Genomic DNA, 23,429 nt, shown 5'->3' with positions numbered 1-23,429 from the left:
TAAGATCCAGTTTGACACCTACATCCCCAACTGCTCAGATGTTTTAAATACCAGAAATATGGACATGGTGTAACTACTCGCACTTTGTCTATTGTGTGTGACATCTCACCACAGTGAGCACAACAGAAGATTGCCACAGCGGTTTTAAAAATTGCACCAACTGAGCGGTCGACCACTCATCTTTTTCTAAACTGTGTCCGATTTGGAAAGAGCAAATGGCGATTAAGAAAATAAAATTTACCCCAAATATCTGTTTTTCTGAGGCAAACAAAACCGATGAGGAGAGTTGACCTTACAGAAAGTTATGCTACAGTAGCAAAATAATCATCTGAGTCTAGCTTAAACAGCAATAACATCCACAAGCTGCCAAACTACCTTAACTTGGTCACATTTTAGGGCACATAGCTTGTTGCTCTCCAAAAGTCTCCTCTCCTACTAGTCTGCAGGCTGTTGCACGGAGAACTACTTTACCATCTTTATATGATTACATTTGAAATGATGGTTCCAACACATATTTACACCCTGGTACAAGAAACTCGACTGCTCTCGACTAGTTACTCATAAATTCAGAATTGCTAAATGACTTTGAATGGTCAGTTCCACGAGGACCTCTGTGGAAGTGAGCATTTTCCTACTATACTAAAATCTGTAACTCCATCAGATGCACCTCCACATCAAGGCGGAATTTTAAAAAGGCTAACTGGGCTTTATATGAAACGCTGTGTGCTGCAAAGCTTAAACCAGTACGTTTTATTGACGTTCCTGATGTTAGTTAATGTTAGTTTTTTTTCCTGAAGAACTGAATTTCATAGCTGATGAGTGAATACCAAAGTCCTCTGCAGTTCCACATATAAGAAAACCATGGTTCAACGATGAATGCAAACAGACAAGGAAGGCAAAGAAAAAAGCCGAACATTATTTCCGTCGCCATCCTTTAGTGCATAATTTAAATATATTCAAAATATTAAATGCTTAATCTAGGCGCACCTTTAAGCAGAATAAAAGACAATCTTGGCAAAATTATGTATCCAAAATAAATTCTCGGACACCCATGTCCAAGGTATGGAACATGATCCAGAAATATTAAAGGAGGTAAAGGTACCAAATCTAGTGTACATCAGTTACTTACCGATAATCAGATAGTGCGAATAAACTGGGTGAAACTCTCGCTCAACACTCTTCCTTCTAATTATGTGCCTAAATTCCAACAATAACAAAAACAATTAGAAACTATTAATTTCAAATCAGATAATGTGAAAATTATAATGAGACATTTCCTATTTATGAACTCCCTACTGCTCTTGATCAAGCTCATGATACTGCTGCAGGACCTGATAACATACATTATCAACTCCTCAAGCACTTACCAGAATCCTGTATAGAGACGCTTTTGCATAATGTTTGATGACATTCGAACGTCAGTGAAACTTCCTACTTCGTGGCATGACACTATAGTTGTGCCGATACCCAAACCTGGACGTGATCATTGGGGTCCGTCCAATTATCGACCGAATTCACTAACTAGCTGCGTCTGCCAAACCGAGGAACCCATGATAAATAATAGGCTTGTTTGGTATTTGGAAACAAATGACCTTATAACAGATATACAGTGTGATTTCGTTAAAAACAGAAGTACTGTCGATCACCTAGTGCATTTGGAATCATTTGTTATAAAAGCTCTCATTAATAAACAACACACTGCGTCTATCTTTTGTGATATTGAAAAAGCGTAAAATATGGCATTTTAAAAAATTTGCATGGCTTCGGATTGCGAGGCCGTTTGCCTCAATTTATAGCCAATTTTTTAAACAATTTTTTTGACAGACAATTTTAAGTTCTCGTGGGTTCTACCCTGTCTGATCATTACAATCAGGATCAAGGAGTTCCACAAGGTAGCATTTTGTCTGTCACCCTTTAAGTATAAAGATAAACAGTTTATCAAAGTTTTAAACGATTCAATTGATGGATCGCTATTTGTGGATGATTTTAATATTTCTTTCCATGGTAAAAATACGCATACTAATGGATAGCAACTGCAGTTGTGTTTAAGCAAGATAAATAAATGTTGTCTTGAAAACCGCTTTAAATTTTCTAAATCGAAAAACGGTTGTATATATTTTTGTCGTAAATACAAACCACATAAAGACCCTGAACTATCTCTAGATGGCACTTCCATCAAAGTTGTCAAGGAGGCCAAATTCTTGGGATTAACTTTTGAATCACACTTCACGTTTCTGCCTCATATTAAATCCCTTGAAACTAAATGCCTGAAGGTATTTGACTTGTTTAAAGTGGTTTCAAGTTGGGTGGGCAGTTGATCAAGCTGCCCTCCTCCATCTATATCTATCACTGGTCCGTTCAAAGTTTGATTATGGCTCCATAGTCTGTGGTGAAGCCTGCAAAAGCAACCTAAAACTATTAGATTCTGTCCACCCACAAAGCAGAGGTCTTCCGTTTTGTATCCCTTGTGATGTCCTGCTTGACTCTGTTGAATATTCCATCACATGTGATAAATATTCTAAGTTCTCATTTGATTATTGCATTTTTCAAATTTTGTAAATAGATAAATTGATTTTGTAAAATTATTGTCCTCCTGAGAGGGTACGTAAGTCCACAAACTTTCAAAGGTAATTAGCACTTTCCACATTTTAATCGTAGAATATATGTCTTTTATAATGTATGGACAGATTTCCTAAATTACTAATATCTGAGTGGATGATGTACATCCAGCTAGGATCCATGCAGGATGCAAAGGTACTGTAAGTCCCCTTGGTCCCTAGTATGGTGACATACCTTCAGTTGTCCAAATATTGCTACTATTTTTAACTTTCCACACTAGTTTTAACTGTAACTGTGATATTCTAGTTGTTTTACTGTCCTTTGACAACATTTATTTCATAATATATACATATTTCAAATATTGCCGAGGTGACGTTAAATATCAACTCACTCACAGTGATCATATCATGAGCTCGTGTTAAATTTGATATTGGAAAGAAGCACTTTTCTTCAACCATGGACAGTTGGACTTATAGTTCCCTTGCATAAGCAAAGAGATTTTGAATTATGTGGATAACTATGGAGGCATCACTTTATTGAGACTATTTAGCAAAGTGTTCTTTCCGATTTTCAATAAAAGATTGAACTTTTATTTTATTTTATTTTATTTTATTTATTTATTTTTTTTTGGGGGGGGGGGGGTGGCGGTGGGGGGGGGGGTTACTTTGGATAAAATAAATGAGTCACAGTCAGGCTTTAGACAGGGATATACTACTGATAACATGTTCAAACTGCATAGTGTTGTACAAAAATATCTTAATATCCAAGGAGGTAAAGTTTATACATTGTTTGCTGATTTTTTGAAAGCTCAAAGACATAAGCTATAACATTTATTTAAAATAAGTGGTCTACGTAGTAAAATAACGAACTTTTTAAGCAACATTTATGAGAATGTGAAAGCTTGTGAACTATCAAACTCTTTTGATAGTCTTTTGTACAAATTGGTGTTAGACAAGGCTCTGTACTCAGTGCTTTATATTCTCCTTCTTTATCAATGCTAATTGAAAATAATTGTGGAAATGGTATTCAGTTACAACCCGATGTGTTCCAGCTGTTCTTTTGTTGTTTGCAGATGACATTGCTCTTATTTCAAGTACAATTGTTGGTCTCCAGAAGTTTATCAGTGAATTAGAAAGGTATTGCGAACAATGTAAATTGAACGAGACGACATCAGCTAGCCGTGCCGAGTCTGATACCAAAATCTGATACCATTAGGATCATTTGTCCTTTGATCAATACATGTACCAACATTTGTCAACATGTCAATGTCCCATGTATTTTAATTATACTTGCACGTCAAATATTGTCACTATTTTTGTTTTAAAAAACCCAACTCTTTTGAAGACAAACGCTCGGCGACATTCAGGGTTATTGTCATAGAAAAAAACATTTCAAGACAATCTGTAATACTTCATATATTCATACAACATAACTCTAAAGTTATATATCCAAAGTGCACCGAAATTCAATTCCATATGTCTGTTTAAGTAAATGTCTAGTAACACCTTCACACGTGTGGCGTTGTAAATGCCTATATGTATAAAACATCGAGAGAAGCGGACGGATTGCGCGGCTAGTCAGGGCGTCGTTCTCACATCAGCCTCTTGTGACTCATTGACCTTTGAGATGAACAAAAGTACTGTCGCAAGATAATAACAGGCACGTGGTGTGCTGTGATAAACACCTTGAGGGAACCAATACGTGGCTATCGAATCACGAGCTTAAGGTTGTTCTTTCACATATATACCACGTGGGTTGACTATTTGGTCAATATCTGGGTGTATTCATTTTTGTAAACAACCTCTCAAAGGGTTTGTCATCATACCATCTAGGGCGGTTATCTGACCAACTCTCGGTCCGATTCCGAGAACAAGGCTCGACTTCGCCTCACCATTTTTCTCGATATCACACCTGCAGATGAACTTTACCCTTGGCAGATCGGATCTGATAACCCATTTTCTCTATCGCATTGGCTTTGCTTGAAACGTCTTCAACTACTGAATGACAATGCCTGCACGCTGCAGTTAACAAATTGAAACTGGCGATATTTCCTCGCCCTTTTAAATTCATCTCAGGGTCATTTCAATCGTCTGAAAACTGAATAGTTATTTACATGGCATGCTCGTAGGTAGTTTATAATTAATGCTTTGAGTTAGGCAAATGACGAATTTTAAGATACATTATTATAATGTCATGAAGATTATAGGAGGGGCGGCGGGAAGGGGGCGTGTCACCGGTTGCGTTGTTTAAAATTTTATTTTCCTCATATATCACCGTTGTCTAGGAGATTGCGAATACCTGTTCATGTTTGTCCGTTATTAACAAAATGTTGATCCTTCTTCGCCATAACATTTTTTTCAAATATAATCAGCATTTACAAGTGTTACAAGAGTCTGTACTAAACATTGTAAGTGAGTGAGTTTAGTTTTACGTCGCACTTAGCAATATTCCAGCTATATGGCGACGGTCTGTAAATAATCGAGTCTGGACCAGACAATCCAGTGATCAACAACATGAGCATCGATGAGCATCATCAAGTCAGCTAGTCTGACCACCCGATCCCGTTAGTCGCCTCTTACGACAAGCATAGTCACCTTTTATGGCAAGCATGGGTTGCTGAAGGCCTATTCTACCCCGGGACCTTCACGGGTCCTAAACATTGTAAACATTATAAAACTAACATTTCGATACAAATCTCGCTAACGTTTTGCTCACATTGTATTCTTATGTAGGACACAGCTAACACTTTTCCTTATTGGATGTTTAATAGGCAGTGTTTAGTTTGGTTTCAGTTTTAATGTGTCTCGGTTCAACACTGCATTTGTTTCCTGATGACTGAACGTCCCAAAGACAAACTTTCAGAACTGATTGTAAGTTACGTGGATGTGCATACATGAGGATATTAAAATTTGTTATTGACTCGTTCTGCTTAACCGTCTTGTTCACTCCGGGGTCGACAGCAATACCAATCGTCCTTTGTTTTCCTGATCAAGTTCGATTCCCACACACTGCCCTGTGGTTCATAGATTTTTTGGGCATTGTGTGATAAGCCAGTTACGTCAACTGAGATAACAATACTGAACATTGATCACAGGTGTGACCTGTCTCAAGTAGACACTCTTAGCTTTATCTGAGCACCTCGGTACGGTTTGTCAGGTGATTGAGCAACAGGACACCTGGCTGTTATAGTACAACAGCCATGAGAAATCCCAGAAATAGTTAGCGCAAAGTCCCTGCAACACACTTTTGTAGATAATTGATGACTATCTGTCAGTCATAAATAGACATCAACATCTAATCTGTTGGCTCGTGAAACAAAATATGTGAATAAACACTTCACGCTTGTGGGACAGACTGTCTTTTACATTCCAGTGGCGATTCATGGCTATTTTAATCCCATTAGTGGATTCATTAGATTTTATATATTTCCGGAACACTGAAGCATATTTAAGCATGCAGAAAACTATACCAAAAAGGAAAGAAGGAAAGAATTGCCCTCCTTACAGAAATATCAATGCCGGGAGATTTTCAACTAAAGTGAACAGATTCTGTTTCAAGTGTAGTTCGCCCAAAACTCATACGCTTCACGGTGGAATTAAAAGAATGAGACAAAAAACTTTCACCACAATGTTTTTCGACCACTCATGATTTTCTACTCAACATTGTCCTGACATGGAACGGTTAAAAGACGAAATGTGAAAACTATATACATTCAGTTTAAATCACCTCGAGTTCTAGCTTAAAAAATTAACACAACAGATACATTAATGGAAACGTCCAATTTCGATTCAAGAACAATATTCTACACCCCTCAGTTCAATGGGCGACTCCGTGGTTCAGGGGCTAAAGAGGGGTCAGAGACTTTGAACCCCCACCTCCCCTTTTAAAATTGCTGGATCCGTCCATTAATTCCATTTCTTGGGACTGTGAAATATCTGTGACAAAGAATGAATTTTCACTACGTCAATTTCATAATCACAAAAATCACAAAGACTCCACTCTCATTGTAAAAAAGTTCCTTGTAAGTGATTATCCATCATCAGAAAATGTACGCCATGAAGACCAGGAAGAAACACAAGCGTCTGTACACTATGTGATAGGATATGTGCAGACCTCTTGACTCACGGCGTGTGTCAATGTGAGCCGGCTACCAACCTGAGGGATATCCTGTGGTCTGCATCAGTTGTAGTGGTCCCACTGAGATCAGCGTATGTCTTCACAAGAAGCCAGATGTAGATATTGCTGCATTCCTGTCGTCGTGCAACCTGTCTATGGAGACCGATGCAGAAACCAGACGACTATATGGCAAGAGTGACATAAAAGACTTTTCTATCTTCACCCCATATTTTCTATAGCGCATAGCAATGTACATAAAACACCTTAATCTATCCTTAAATCTATGTAAAATACTTTTCGTCATGTCCTTGTGTCTCCTTTCGCGGATATGAAAGAATCTATCTCAAGTGATATCTCTATCCCCCAGCCCGACCCCCAACCATTGCCTGTGACACATGTCCTGGCACACCGTTTGAGACGACCCCTCCTATCTGTTTCTTCTTGCAGTCCGTTTGAGGTAGAAACGGATCGATGAATTTTATCATTGTACAAAATTGCCACATAAATATAAATAGTAAACATGTTTATCATGTATTAATACCCAACAGCTTATATGTGAATTTTCCACACTTAACAAAAAAGTTGTTTAAGAAACTATCATCATCGAAAACACAAATGTTGTTATCAATCGCGGCGGGGTGACACCGCAGAAACGGAACAGCCACTATCTCGTCATGCACAGGATAGACATGCATGGTGAAATATGAAGTTGAATGCTGACGTGAAACAGTTGATGATCATAAAAGTGTACGATTGTTTCCGTGCTGAAACCCAAAGTGCAAACCATTTTATCCCATTAATAAATTCCGGAAGCGGGCATCAAAAGCTTTAGGAGTATCAGAAAGGGTACTGACAAATGTTCTGTAACACAAACATTGTGAGGGTGATGCGAAGCCGGTAGGGGTCGTGTCAAAATCACACAAATTAAAACATTTGGACAACTTTCAAAAGAACCTTGTAAGGCAGCCTGTCAACAAGCTCCATTTTGAGAACAAATGCGTGTCGATGAAATTTTTGAAAAAGCATTTGAATCAACATCACAACCTTAGAGCATCAAAGTACACATTCTAGCGACTCTTACACTCTTTCGGGTATAGTTATAAGTACTCTGTGAACGCCCTGATATCGTCCACTTGAGAGACAATTTTCTCAGGGTAATAAAGAAGAAGGGTTCAAGCTCTACCAGAGAAGTCTTTTACCAGTAATGGACAATGTCCACTTACCACAGCGTGCAGGACCCCGACCTTGACACCGAACAGTCGAAAAGGTGATATGACAGCATGGCCCGACAAATTTCAGATCACACAGTCTTCAAAGGCAACGAAGCCTCAGCTATATTCTCCAAGGTGTGGAATCAGGTCTGTTAGCTGCCAGATAGGTGACGTTTACCTGGTCGAATCCCGTACCTGCGATTGACGGGTCCTTACCCGAACTACGGTATACCCCCGTACTTCGGTCCTGCCGATAGGGGATGTGCGAGAGGTACAATGTCAGTACCCGGGGGCCCTTGGAGCTTTACCGTAGTTCCTCCAGCAACCACAAGACGATGATCTTCGTTCAATAGTTTATTTGAAACAGTGTTGCTGGACAACCCACTCTATGGTCACTTTATAAGACTTCAGCCGCAAAGCTTCCGTCTTAAGCCAAATGCTGGTGCCTTTTAAGATAGTTTTCCGACGATTCCTTGTGACCAAACACCAAGAGTGGGGGCGCACCAGACTCCAGACCCTGGGCTTTGCTACCGCTTAAAGCTGGGTCCCTACGTCACAGCCAACACCCTCTTCTTTTTCGCCCATTGGTCAAAAACCCTTAACACTACATACTTTTTCACTCCCCCATCCTTATTCCGTACCCCCAATACCATATTTGTAAAGCTGTGAGGTGGATTCCAAGAAACTCAAGGTATCTACCTCCTAACCATATATGTCCCGTGGAATACTACGAACTGCTGCCGAGGTCCCCGGACAAGTTGCTCCATCTTGATAGTACCGTCCCTATACTTTTACCTAATCTATGAGTCATCTCGCCTTGCCCCCACTAAGTTCTGACGACCTACTTTCATGCTTATTTCCTCCGCAGCCGATTACCTACCTCTCCTACATTGTATATGTTTTCTACCTCACAGGCCTTTATCTATTATTTCCCATTCTGAATATACTATTAGAACACCTTGATCACTTATTATTAATAACATCATTCCTAGATCTAAATATCATAACCACAATAATAATTCCTCGGCCATGATTCGCTATTATCATAATAATCATAATTCCATGCCTCTGATAATATGAGATCATAAAAAACCACAAAGGTGAACCTTTCTGCAAAGTTGACAGTTACATAAAAAGTAAGGGTCACGATATTTTCCGACTTGCACCCTATCACTGTGACCTTAACCCCACTGAAATGATATGGGGTATTCTCAGAGGAGATATTGCCAGATCAAACACTTTTAGATTACGTAACGTGGATGTTTTGGTTAAGGATATCCTTTACAGGTCACAATGTTGTAAAACACAACGTTGCAGAATCTGATACCTTTCGGTATGCACTTACCGAAGGAAATCATCAAAAATGCCAGTTCAGCCTATAAAGTTGAAGAAAGCCCGCGAAATCAGAGTTCAAACGATTCACTAAATTTGTACACATGACATGTATGTTTATGTCTGTGGATTGCAAACAAACTAAATTCGTTTTTTTCTCGGATGATTGTATCTGGTGGAAACTGGTGCAAACTCTTGTCAGTTTAAAGTCCTGCTTTGTACTTGGACGAATGACACTTTCCAGCCGTGCAGTAGTTCACCATCTCTACTGAGACGATTTTTGATTGAATCGAACGCAAATTCAGAGAACAATGTATTTACAAAGCCCAACATCTTTATATATATTCTTTATGAATAACAACTTCTTCTAGTGTACATGATTTTGTTTTGACAACGGTGTATGAATTCATACTGAAACGATGCATCAAGTACAATAAAAGAAGTTGTTATCCACAAAGAATCTTTCTTGTGACTCGCCATACTTCTAAAATGCCCATCAAACAGATCAGCTTTCTGTACACACAATGAGCCTTCAGCATATTAGCAAATGAACTAGCCAATCGGAAGTCGTCGTTACACTTAAGTGCACGCCCACGAGCTATGACAGGATTCGGTCTCCCGATGGCTTCGTTTCGAGGGTCGTAAGCCCAAGTACAACATATTGCATTTTGAATCGCGATTGTATAATTTGGTTTATTTGTTTTTTTACAAACAGCAATGTATATTATGTGTCATGAATAAGTGATAATTGTGTTTTGATTATGTTTGATTCTTTGGTTGTATGTGACCTTTAAAGTTAAAAAATTCACGACTGAAACTTCGCAAAACTGTGTCAACAAGGTAACTAACGTCACTGGATAAGGTTACTGGTCTCGGGATGACTTACAACAGGCAAGTGTCATCGCCGAGACTGTAGTTTAACAGATATTTCACACTTTGTCATATTAACAACGTAAATTGCTGATATAAATGCGAAAAACATTTTTTTTCTATTTCCGACAGTACCTCTGTCACATTGTGCAAGTGGTTTGACAGTTCGACACCCTTCTCTGTAGCATTGGGTTTGCACTAGAATGGAACACTATCTGAATCTTTATTCTCAAAAAATGACAAATATAGCACGATGCAGGTATATTCATAGATTGATTCCCTTAATACTTCCCTAAAGCTTCAAAGTACATATGCCTGTAATTGAGGAGAAAAAACAAAGGGGGAATTTCGATTCAAACGGAGAGAGCGTTTACTGAATACACGTTACTTGCATAATCAAATTTACTTATTTACAAAAGCATCCAAGTATGTTATAATTCAATGCTCAAGTTAAAGAAATATACTGCCGTCTAAAGGAAATATTTTGCCATTTAGAATCTTAATTTTGAACCTACCCCCAGGAAAATCTACAGAAACATGCAACAAGGTAATGGCTACGTATGTGTAAAGACAAATTTCTCGTCTCTCGAACTGTTTCGCCCAAACGCTCATTTTCTGAAAAAGTATCATGCACGTGCTAGCTAAACAGTATAAAAGTAACTGATGACACAAGAATAAAAGAACACACAAGAAAAATGACACGCCTGACCCAAGAGAGACGGAGAGCCATAGGAATACCCCAACAAGGACCGTCACATGCCTTTTATTGCGAGAACCTTCGGCTACAATCGGGTATGCATCACAGGTTGTTTCATGGTCTCGGATGAGAGCAGGTTCTGCGTGTTCATAGCTGATGGGTGAGTGAGTGAGTTTTACGCCGCACTCAGCGATATTCCAGCTATATGGCGGCGCTCTGTAAATAATCGACTGTGAACCAGACAATCCAGTGATCAACAACATGAGCATCGGCCCGCGCAATTGGGAACCGATGACAACCCGATCCCGTCAGTCGCCTCGTGCGACAAGCATAGTCGCCTTTTATGGCAAGCATGGGTTGAAGGCCAATTGTACCCCGGATCGTTCTGGGCGTTATGCGTCTACATATGGTATGGGGAGGAATATGTGGTGAACTGAAAACAAGGTTTGTCATCATTCGACGTACAGAGATGAAATTCTGCCGCCTGTAGTCCTTCCAGCCATTCACCAACAGCCACATGGCATTGTCTTCCAGCATAATAAAGCAAAACCTCATACTGCCAGACTGACAAGTGACAATGTGAAAAACAAAGAACCCCCACGTCTTAATATAGCCAACTGGTTTATCAGACAATCCTATCGAGCAGTTATGGGACCATCTCGACAGGCGGATTAGCAACAGACCAGTACCCCCAGGAAACGTGAACAGCTGGAACAGTGCATGAATGATGCCTGGCAACAGATTCTACGCTACGTGTTTAGACGTCATACATGATTGACGTCATACATGCACTGACTTATTGTTGCTTGTGTCAATGCTCAATGAGAACATACTCGCTACTGAGGCAGTACTGACAGAAGTGAGTGAGTGAGTTAATATCTAACGTCACAGAGGCAATATTTCAGCCATATCGTGACGGGAACAAAACACTGAAATGGAATACATGTGTATTATACAAACCTGTCGACAAAGGACAGTAAAACAACTAGAATATCACAATTTGAAATAAAACTAGCTTGGAAAGTTAAAACTAATATCAATATTTAGACAATAAATATAAAAACAGGCTGCAGATCGCCAACAACAGAAGGTAGATCACCACACTAGGGACCATGGGGACTTACAGTAACTTTGCTACCTGCATGGACCCTAGTTGGATTTACACCATCCCTTCAGCTGCTGGCGAGTGTACAATATACTAGCCAAAATTAAAACAACAAGAATACTACGATTAAAAACCTGGTAGACTTAAATTTACTATGAATGTTTTTGGACTTACGCACCCTCTCAGGAGGACAATAATTTTACAATACTTCAACCCCCTTCGAGGGTACAGCCACTAACAATTCTAGTTACGAATCCAAAGTACCAATTCTTAAAATACATCTTTTTACAGAAACATATTGCTCAGAATATAAGCAGAATATGCTTGACCGTAACTCTTTCATCACAAGGGATGCAAAATGGAGGATCCTCACCTTTTAACAGATATGCATGAGTATATCTAGTGTGACCAATACGACATCGTCGTAAAATAACCTCTTCAAATCTGGACTGACAACCCAAGTGGGTATAAGCAGTGTAAGGTTTTATCTCATATAATATATTTATTCCTACTTTATACTTTATACCACTTCTTCTGCATCAGATCACGGATATACGATCTAATGGTGACTTTGTAATCACTGTAAGGAATAAGCAGTGGTGTCATAGATTTGTTGAGTGCTGCTTCAGCAGCAAGGTCAGCCAATGTGTTACCAGAGATCCCTACATGGCTGGGTAACCAACAGAAGACGATGTCGTATTGGCCAGTAGCAAGATCATTATACAATTCAGTAATTTCTATTAAAAGTGGATGTTTGCAAGAAATATTTTTAATAGCCTGAAGGCAAGAAAGACAATCGGAATAGATTATATATTGTTTACGTTTAGGGTGTCTTTCAGTATATTCAAGAGCTGTTAATATGGCGTTAGCTTCTGCTGTTAAAAATAGAACTATTATCTGGTAATCTAGAAGATAGTGTTCTGGATCCAATGACAGTGGCACAAGCAACTGCGCTACCGTCCTTAGACCCATCTGTAAATAAGGATTTATAATTGTTATATCTATGTTTCAATTGATTATATTCTTCTTTATACTGTAATTCATTCGTTTCTGATTTTTTAAATGTAGGTCAACTTGTGGCTTAACCAACTGCCAAGGAGGAGAAGACGGATATGAGCTATATTTTCCAGCTCAATGCTAGAAGCAGCAAGAAATGGCTTAATTCTGAGCCCAAGAGGTGGAACAAGGGAAGACTTTTTGTTATACAAATCCTCATAGAGAGGATTAAAGACACAATTAAATGCGGGATTAGACTGATTAGAAGCTAATTTTGTAATGTATTATAAAGATAGTTTTATACGGCGTAAGTTGAGAGAAGGCTCATCAGCTTCGACGTATAGACTGTCGAGAGGTTCTAAAAGAACCGAGACAAAGTCTTAGCCCTTGGTGGTGCACAGGATCAAGTAGTTTTAGGTTGCTTTGACAAGCGCCACCATATACGATGGAGCCGTAATCAAGTTTAGATCGAACCAGTGATCTATAAAAGTGAAGGAGGGTAGTTTGATCCTCTCCCCATTTTGAATTTGAAACAACCTTTAATAAATCGAGTGCCTTCAGGCATTTGGCTGTAAGGGATTTAATATGCGGCAAAACGGTCCAATGTGAGTCGAAAATAAGTCCCAAGAACTTGACCTCCTTGACCACTTTGATTGGGGTACCACTGAGAAATAGTTCTGGGTCTTTATGGGGTTTGTATTTACGACAGAAGTGTATACAATTGGTTTTTTATTTAGAAAATTTGAAACCATTTTCAAGACACCATTTATCTATTTTGTTTAAACACAGCTGCAGTTGCCGTTCAATAGTATGCATATTTTTACCAGGGCAAGAAATATTAAAATCATCCACAAATAAAGATCCATCTATTAAATCGTTTAAAACTTTAGATAAACTGTTGATCTTGATGCTAAAAAGAGTGACTGACAAAATACTGCCTTGTGGAACACCCTGATCCTGATTGTAATGATCAGACAGGGTAGAACCCACACGGACCTGGAACTGTCTGTTATTTAAAAATTAGGCTATGAATTCAGGCAAACGACCTCGCAAACCGAAATCATGTAAATCTCTTAAAATGCCATATTTCCAGGTTGTGTCATAAGCTTTCTCAAGATCAAAAAGATAGACACAGTATGTTGTTTATTAATCAGCGCATTTTTCACAAATCTGTTTTTACGGAAACCACATTGTATGTCTGTGATAAGGTTATTTGTTTCCAAGTACCAAAACAAGTCGATTATTTATCATGCGTTCCATGGCCTTGCAAACACAACTAGTTAGTGAAATAGGTCGATAATTGGACGGATCCTTATGATCATGTCCAGGTTTGGGTATTGGTACTACTGTAGCGTCACGTCATGAGGGAGGAAAGTTACCCGATGTCCAAATATCATCAAAAATATTTAGAAGAGTTTCTAGGCAGGATTCTGGTAAATGCTTCAGGAGTTGATAATGTATGTTATCAGCTCCTGTAGCAGTGTCATGAGCTTGATCAAGAGCAGTATGTAGAACATGAATAGAAAAAGTTTCATTATAATCTTCCCCATTATCTGAGTTGAAATTAATAGTTTTCTTTTCTTCTTGTTTTTGATACTGTTGGAATTTAGGTAAATAATTAGAAGAGGAAGGGTGTTTAGCAAGGGTTTCGCCCAGTTTATTTGCGATATCTGATTTATCCGTAAGTAACTGATCTCCATGTTTGAGATGATGGACAGTAGATTTAGTACCTTTACCTTTAATGTTTTGGACCATGTTCCATACCTTGGACATGGGTGTCCGAGAATTTATTTTAGATACATAATTTTGCCAAGATTGGCGTTTGTTCTGTTTAAAAGTACGCCGTGCTTTAGCATTTGAAATTTTAAATCTATTTAAATTATGCACTATAGGATGGCGACGGAAATAATGTTCTGCTTTTTTTCCTTGCCTTCCTAGCTTGTTTGCAGTCATCGTTGAACCGTGGTTTTCGAATATGTGGAACTGCAGAGGAATTTGGTATACACTCATCAGCAATGGAGTTCAATTCATCAGAAAAGCCTTTAATAGCATCAGGAACGTCAATAAACCATTCGGGTTTAAGTTTTTCAGCACACAGTGTTTCATATAAAGCCCAGTTAGCCTTTTTAAAATTCCGCCTTGATGATGGAGGAACATCGGATGGAGTTACAGCTTTTAATACAGTGATGGAGGAACATCTGATGGAGTTACAGCTTTTAATACAGTAGGAAAATGGTCACTTCCACAGAGGTCATCGAGGACTGACCATTCGAATTCATTTAGTAGTTCTGAATTTGTCAATGACAAGTCAACAGCAGAATAGGTCCCTGTACCAGGGTGTAAATATGTGTTGGAACCATCATTATAAATACATAAATCATTGTCAGAACAAAAGTCCTCCAACAATTTACCTGTAGTGTTTATAGTTATACTACCCCAGAGTGGGTTGTGCCCATTTAAATCTCCCATTATAATACAGGGCTTCGGGAGTTGGTCATACAGGGCTTGAAGATCAGTTTTGGCAAATGTCGAAGACGGCGAAATATAGAGTGAGCATAGTGTAAACGCTACATGTAAAGTTATTCTCACAGCAACAGCCTGCATATTAGTAATAAATGGAACAGGGCTTTGAATAACGTTTTGTCTGACTAGAATGGATGATCCGCCAGTGGCTCTATCACCCGGAGGTGCAAAACAATGATATGCATTAAACTGACGAAGGTCAAATGTATCTGTTTGTTTTAAATATGTCTCTTGGAAACATATCACTGAAGGTGTAAAATCTTGGACTAATAGCTGTAGTTTATGTAAATTAGTCCTCAATCCTCTGTAGTTCCACTTATTTATTGGAATAAACTATCTTTTGGGGGGATTTATTGGGGTTCTACCCTTTCTAGAAGGCGACATGCTATGTGCCCTGTGGGATGTTTCGGACACATCCATGTCCTCCAATGATCCAAATTTGTTAAACAGCTGAATTTTGTTTGCTGAACCTTTCGAGGCTCTACCACGTTGACATTTTTGTGATGAAGATAAATTTCTTGATTTCACCGGATGTTTTGCAATGTCTTTCACATTTGTTTGAGAATCAGATTTACATGGTGAGTGGGATTTAGAAACCTTAGATATAGATGCATCCTGAATACGGGATGAGTCTGGAAGTAATTCTGCAGTCGGAAAGTGTATATTTGAAATTACGAGGATCCAAAAATTCGCCAAGACTTACAAGGATAAAATTTTCAAATTTTTACATTACATAATGTAAGACTCAGGGCTTGGCGTGACCAGCCGATTGGTTGAACCGGGCCCATTCAACCACCCGTCTAGGTGAAGTAAGGGTAGAAGGGGTGTGTTGAGCAAAGGGAACGCGGTCACAGGCTCCCAGTGTCCTCAACCCCCAGACTCCCGTGCTCCTCCGACACACTGCCGCAACCCACGGCAAACGGGTTGGTGGACCAAATATCCCCCCGGGTCCACAACGGGGGTGTCGGCGAGCTCTTGGCGTTACCCAGCACCCACCACAAGGAGGTGGCTCGCCACGGGTGCCAGTACTGACAGGACTTGACAGGACTTCCAGAAGAATTTTATGCACATGGAATTGAGCAACTGAAACACCGATATGAGAAGTGGATTGCCACCAAGTGTGATAACGTAGAAAAATAAAATATTAAAATTTGACCAAATCGTTTGTTGTCAGTGTTAGGCTTCGAACTAGAATATGTAAAAAGTGTGATGTTTGTATCAGCTGTGTATGTATATGTTCAGTGTTAATGAACACTAAAACTGCACTGATTGTACTTACTTCGGAAATATACATGTTGTAACCAAGATTATGTGTGCTCCACCTGCCAACATCAACCTCATGTATTAATTCGCCAGCTATATGGTCAAAGTATACTACTATGCTGATATATGTACACATGTTCTGCGCCCATGGCCTGATTGCTTCATTTTCTGAGTGAAAGTGTCTGTCTTAAAATTGAGCTCGGCATACCGCAGAGCGGCAAACGGTCCTGTTTGCTGAAACGGAAATAAAGGAAAATCTAGGGTAATTCTCCAGTGTATTCTAGGGCGTGATGATCTGAAAATATAATCGCTAATGACAGTTTAGTGACTGCTTTGTGAAACGCATCTGAACACATCTTTAACAAATAAAATGCAGGTAACTCCATATGTAAGATATTGTGGACTCCTTACTTTATGATGGTTCAAAACAACTGGTTGCTCATCGTCAGACAATACCTAAAACATACAACACATCCTTGTTAGAAGCTGCTGAATCTCCATGCAAATTTCTGTATGTAGTATTTAAGAAAAGAAACGCATGACACAGAAATTTCTTGCGAAAATGTATTTTCAAACATGCATCACTCGTCCACAAACAGAGATTAGTGCATGAATTTTTGCATCAGACTGGACGAAGGGAATGTTTATACAGCCAAGTGGATAATTTTAGATAACGGGGGTTAAAGGGCGACGTCGGAGCACGGCCCTTGCGTCAGGGACGTCCTGGCTCTTAGTTCAATCTCTCTCAACCTGTTCCGTACAGTCTGACCGGACATCCTCATAAGTCCAGGCATCCTGGCTGCTGTGCCCTCTACCATGGCAGGACGATCACGCATATGTAGTACCCGGACGTACCGATTCTGGGCTTACAGCATGAACTCCAGGTCTGCCTGTACTAGGACGGCCATTTGTTATTCCCGTTTGGTTGTAACGAGCTACAAGTAATGATATCGTGCTCAGACCAATATTCAGAGGGATGGCAACAGAAGATTTGTTATCTCCAGCGTTTTTTCAATGCCGATGTTCGCTGTCGCTGAGTCAAAACGTGAGATTTGACCTTCACCACAGAGATTTGACCTTGAAAATCTTTGAAAACGAATACCGATTTCCGAAGGTAACGTGGAGTTCTATAGCCAGACAGTGCATGCTCTTTGTTGCACAGTTTCAAGTGGAAGGTGATTTCTGTTTCATTGTGGTGATACCTTTTCGTCATTGTAAGAAATCTCATCAACATTTTCAGGTAAAATCCAAAAATGTACTTGTGCAATTGTGTAAATCATGTTATCAACACTTTTGATACATACTTTGACGTTTTCCTTTAACACATGAGGCAATTAATATATTTTTATGAATACAAAATACATGTGCGTTTCATTTTTGGGGGAGTATATAAGTGTATTTCGTCTTTTTTGAATGACAGTTAACATAGTGCTAGTTACAGAGAATTCGCTTCACTGACTGCCACGAAAAAGAATTCAGACCATGTTCACACCTCTTGCCGAGATGGTGTTCTCTCATTTGTGAGAGCTCCCAGTTGTGAGACGCATTAATTAATGGCTGAGTGCACATAGGTGGTGCTTCCCCGTCCCTACAATGAAAGTGGGAACAGCCCTGTTTCTGAAGCGTACCCACGGGAGGCATGGTTTATTCATGTATACTTAAAGGTCACATGCAACCAAAAAGTCAAACATAATTAAAACACAATTATCACTTATTCATGACATCTAATATACATTTCTGCTTGTTAAAAAAAGAATAAACAAAATTATAAGCGTACAATCGCGATTCAAAAGTGCAATATTTTGTACTTGGGCTTACTTCCTTCGAAACGAAGCCCTCGGGAGACCGCACCCAGTCATAGCGGGTGGCTGTGCACTCAAGGGTAACGACGACTTCCGATTGGCTGGTTCATTTGCTGATACGCTGAGGGCTCATTGTGTGTTCAGAAAGATGATCTGTTTGATGGGCCTTTCATAAGTATGGCTAGTCACAAGAAAGTAAGATTCTTTATGGATAACAACTTTTTTTATTGTACTTGATGCATCGTTTCAGTATGGATTCATATATCGCTGTCAAACAAAATCATTTACACTAGAACAAGTTGTTATCCCTAGAGAATGTAAATAGAGATGGTGGGTTTTGTAAATACACGTTCTCTGAATTTGAGTTCGGTCAAATTAAAAATCATCTCAGCAGAGATGGTGAACTACAGCGTGGCTGGAAAGTGTCATTCGTCCAAGTACAAAGCAGGACTTGAAAGAGTTTCCGTCAAATCAAGTCATCCGAGAAAATGACTGTAGTTTGTTTGCAACCCACAGACATAAAAACATGTCATATATACAAGTATCACACCTGCTTAATTACATAATGTGGCAGAGACTGGACTCGGGTGCACGAGTCATGAATCAATTTACTTTGTTTATAGCGTATTGCCTGATAGGTGTTAAGTTCAAATTGCATGTAGTCAATGATTGAAGCTATCTATTGTATATTGTCTTTAGCAGACAGGCAGGCAGACATACAGGTGTCAATAAAACAGACATTGAGCTTTATCTGTGACAGAGGCTGCTTACCACAATCAACAAGTTTTTATGTAACGAGTATATTATTTACTTGCTTGTGTACACAACCAAGATTAGACTACTGTTCACGACCTCATACTCCGAGCATGCATATTGTTTCAAGCTCCGCGAACCAATTCACTGCGCATGCGTTATGGGCGCAGCGCAGCACAGCTGTTGAAACCAGTCCCCCACCCCCCCACCCCCCACCCAGCGCTGGGGGAATTAGTGAATCGTTTGAACTCCGATTTCGAGGGCTTTTTTCATCGCGTTTTTTTTCAACTTTATAGACTGAATTGGCACTTTTCATGATTTGATTCGGTAAGTGCATACCTAAAGGTACCAGAATCTGCAATGTTGTGTTTTACGTTGCATATGACCTTTAACGCAGAAGACCTTGTTCGTTAAAGAGCATTTATTATTTTCAATGAAGAACATCGATAGACACAGAAATAAAGAAATAGGGCATCAAAGGTATGATTCGCCCAGGTCAACATTGATAATTGTTGAAGGACTTCCATACAATGGTGATCGAAAAGAGCAGTCAAAGGTCAATAAAAAATATTTATATTAAACAGTTATTGCAATCAGATTTTATGTTTTTCTGTGAAATAAATGGACACCCCATAAGTACATCCGTTAACATAGACATTATATAAAAATGGACTAAAATGCTATGTTGTATTGGCAAATCAAAGATCATTCTTTATAATGTTATGCGTAATTTATATTCTTCAAATGCTGATCTTAATTTGTCATTGTTATCATTTTTCATTGCTATCATTTTTCATTGTTATCAAGTGTCAAGTGAATGTTATCATTTGTATTTGTAGAATGTTATTTGTACCAATTACCTTATGACATGTAGGCTCTGGTTGACTAAATTCAGAACTTCAAACCACTGGTTGCCCATTGAAGCAAGTCGTTGTTAGGAAAATGGAAGATGTAAACAAATTAGCCGGTATTATACATCATCTGTCTGTGATGAACTCCACATTTTCATTTTCAGTCCAGCACTAAATGCCATTAGACACCAATTTCTTTCCCAATATTTCTGTCAACAACCTAAATGTTTTAGCATCTAACAATATGCTGTACGTTCCCTATGTCACTATGTGATTTTGAGAGTAAAGTGTACGTTCTTTTCTGTTCTGTTCACAAGGTTAGTTACATAGCTAAATCCTTATTAGTTACGGTTAATCCATTTTTCAGATAGATGAGTATGGTGTGATTTCATTAGTTAATCACCTACTTCACTGTCTCACAACTGGGAGTCTCAAATCACAAATGGGAGTAGACCGCCGAGATATATCTCGGGCTATAAAGACCAACTCAGTTGCCAACGACGGCGGCCATCCTGCGGCAGAAGACAGAGGACCTGGGGTGTTGCTGTGTGTGGACGAGACCCGCAACTCATTCTATCTCTCCACCATGGATGAAGACAGAAGACCTGGGGTGTTGCTGGGTGTGGACGGGACCCGTAACTCATACTATCTCTCCACCGTGGGAGCGGCAGGCTATGCTTTCGGGGAAAGAGCACAGAGTAGTGATTTTACATTCGCTTCTTGGGCGACATTTCCGTTCCGTTCACCCAAATCTGCAACACAGGCACTGATACATCTTCAGCTGTAAGTTCCCTCCTTCCCCCTTCAGTCGGACAAATATTATTGACAATATATTACATAAGTTTAGTTAGTTGTGGCCCTTGTTTTATCGTTTAAAATACTGCCTTTTTAAGGTCCACAGAGTTGATGTTCCTATGTGTATATGTATATGCACATGTAAGCTTTGTTAGTACTACATGCACATGCGCGTTACTGAATAAAATATTAAGCAGTGTATAAAGTAGTCTTGAGTGAGTGAGTGAGTGAGTGAGTGAGTGAGTGATTGAGTGAGTGAGTGAGTTTAGTTTTACGTCGCTTTTAGCAATATTCCAGCAATATCACGGCGGGGGTCACCAGAGATGGGCTTCACACATTGCACCCATGTGGGGAATCGAACATTCTTTAGCGTAACGAGCGAACACTTTAACCGCTAAGCTACCCCGTCGCCCCAAATAGTTTTGAAATCCAGTCTGTCCGAGGACTAGCTGTCTAAAGTGACTAGCCTCTGACTGTGTGTGAAATACTTCCCTTACTTTTTTAATAGGACGTTTTTCCAGAACTACACCCTCGGGGACGATGGGCCGGCAATGTTTCATACAGTGTATGAGGGTATAAGAAGTGCATTTTTCATAAACATGGGATCTGGACGCACAGTTTGGGCAAACCAAGGTGCGATTCTTGGATGTCATGCTAATGCATTTAAAGGTCACATGCGACCAAAAGAACAAACCTAATTGAAACAGAACTATCACTTATTCATGACATATAATATACATTGCGGATTGTGAAAAAAAGCTAAAAAAACCTCCACAATTATAAGCGTACACTCGCGAATCAAAAGTGCAATATTTTGTTCATCGGCTTACTTCCCTCGGAACGAACCTCCCGGGAGACCGAACCTAGTCAGAATGGGTGTACGGGCACTCAAGTGTAACGAAGACTTTCATTGGCTGGTTCATTTGTTGCTACTAAGACGGCTCATTGTGTGTATGTAGAGATGACCTGTTCGACTAGCGAGTGTGGTGAGTAATAACAGAATAATATTTTTACGGATACCAACTTATATGGATTAATATACCGTTGTCAAGCAAGAGTGATAAAGGTATATAAGTCCATTCCGAAACGTAGCATTATATTAGAACAGAATAAGGTGCAAGCTACAGTGAGGACTGTAGTTACTCAGGACACCATCGGTAATATGTCTGTGAAAAATAGAAAGCAAAAAATGTTTTGATCAAGATGCAGAAATATCTGCAGAGACTGCAGGAGGAAAATGGTCCCAGCGTTTCTCCATGGTGTGGCCAACAACATCAGACTACATGAAACTCAGTAAATAAATGTCAGTTAAGTCTTGCAAGTTGTCAAATGTCAAAGTGCCGATGTAAATAAACTGTGAAAAAGTTCGCAAATGTATCAGTGCAGATGCAAAGTACTAAAACTTGAATATCTAAAGAAGGGTTTTTCTTTCCAGAACAATTTAGTACTTTTTTACCGGTGTTTTTTTTCCGAGGACATTTTTTCCGAACACCTTTGACCAGTGCATTTTTATTACTGCAGACCCAAGGTGTTTGTAATGACAAGAATATCACTTGTTCTCCACCTTTGCCAACAGTCAAGTTGCAACTGCCTCAGCTAATCGTTATTGGGTTTTGTGAGTACTCTCGCCAAGTGGTGAGGGCAAGGGCTCTGTGAGGAAGGTTCTGTAAGGAAGACAAGGGAGGCTCTGTAAGGGGTGTAGTTACCATGGGGATCATGCTTGCTTAAGTTTTGCCTTAAAAAGATCAGTTGTTATGTATTTTAGTTTACAAAAATTACGCGTGTTCGTTTTAAACGGGTGAACTGGCCTTATAAGCAAAAGCGTTTTGTCTTTTTTTTAAATAAATGAATGAATGAATGAATGAATGAATGAATGAATGAATGAATAAATAAATAAATAAATAAATAAATAAATAAATAAATAAATAAATAAATAAATAAATAAATAAATAAATAAATAAATAAATAAATAAATTCTGTTGAGTTCCGAACCTATTTCAACTTATAATTTGTTCTGATGTTCACGCTTTCTATCAATGACAAATAGAGTTACTTCCCGTGGAGAAAGCCGGAAGTACAAAATCATGGCGAACTTAGCAAGGAAGTGGATAGTGCTTTCTGTTGAATTAATCTTCGTTTCGTCCTTGTTGCTGAGTTATACAGGTAAATAATTCGTCTAGTGAAAGGGCGGATCCTTAGGAAATATACTTGCAAAATGTGACTTCCTTTACTCCAGAGAGCTTTCAACAGTGTAGTTTGTGTTATTGATCGGAAAAACTGAAGTAACCATGACTCACTGACACTGGAGGAGGTTGAGACGAATAGTTCAGTGAATATGTGTACAGACGTCAGTAGGGATATACAGCACATAATACTGAACATGTAGGGACGCACACAACTAAACCCGCACCCACGCGAAGACAAAATCAAAATCGTTGGCCATTGTGACTGTCAAGTCACGCGACTTATCCAGAGACTCATTCACGGTCCTTTAGGCTGATCAATCATCCCATTTCTTGTCGGTTAGTTGTATTTTAGGGCACTTGTTAACTTTCT

The 23,429-nt window shown here is 39.2% G+C and overlaps 3 protein-coding genes across 5 annotated transcripts in view; 2 read left to right on the top strand and 1 right to left on the bottom strand.

Annotated features, from left to right (window-relative positions):
- The window catches only part of LOC137291963 (uncharacterized), a 58,839-nt gene extending 50,443 nt beyond the window's left edge, over positions 1-8,396 (bottom strand). The window contains exon 1 of one of the 2 annotated variants that reach the window (XM_067823518.1): positions 7,899-8,396. In XM_067823518.1, the coding sequence (XP_067679619.1) occupies positions 7,899-7,957 (59 nt within the window). In that variant the 5' untranslated portion in view covers positions 7,958-8,396. The remainder of the gene's footprint in view (positions 1-7,898) is intronic. The other variant, XM_067823525.1, reaches the window with a different exon arrangement.
- LOC137292233 (anaphase-promoting complex subunit 13-like) overlaps positions 1-23,429 on the top strand; it is a 384,028-nt gene that overhangs the window by 316,994 nt on the left and 43,605 nt on the right. The window lies entirely within an intron of this gene.
- Positions 22,947-23,429, top strand: part of LOC137291947 (nicastrin-like) — a 28,343-nt gene continuing 27,860 nt past the window's right edge. For both annotated transcript variants that reach the window (XM_067823503.1, XM_067823511.1), the window contains exon 1: positions 22,947-23,036. In XM_067823503.1, the coding sequence (XP_067679604.1) occupies positions 22,958-23,036 (79 nt within the window). In that variant the 5' untranslated portion in view covers positions 22,947-22,957. The remainder of the gene's footprint in view (positions 23,037-23,429) is intronic.

Source organism: Haliotis asinina, chromosome 1 (assembly GCF_037392515.1).
Source record: "Haliotis asinina isolate JCU_RB_2024 chromosome 1, JCU_Hal_asi_v2, whole genome shotgun sequence".
NCBI lineage: Eukaryota > Metazoa > Mollusca > Gastropoda > Lepetellida > Haliotidae > Haliotis > Haliotis asinina.
This window is presented reverse-complemented; position numbering and strand designations above follow the sequence as displayed.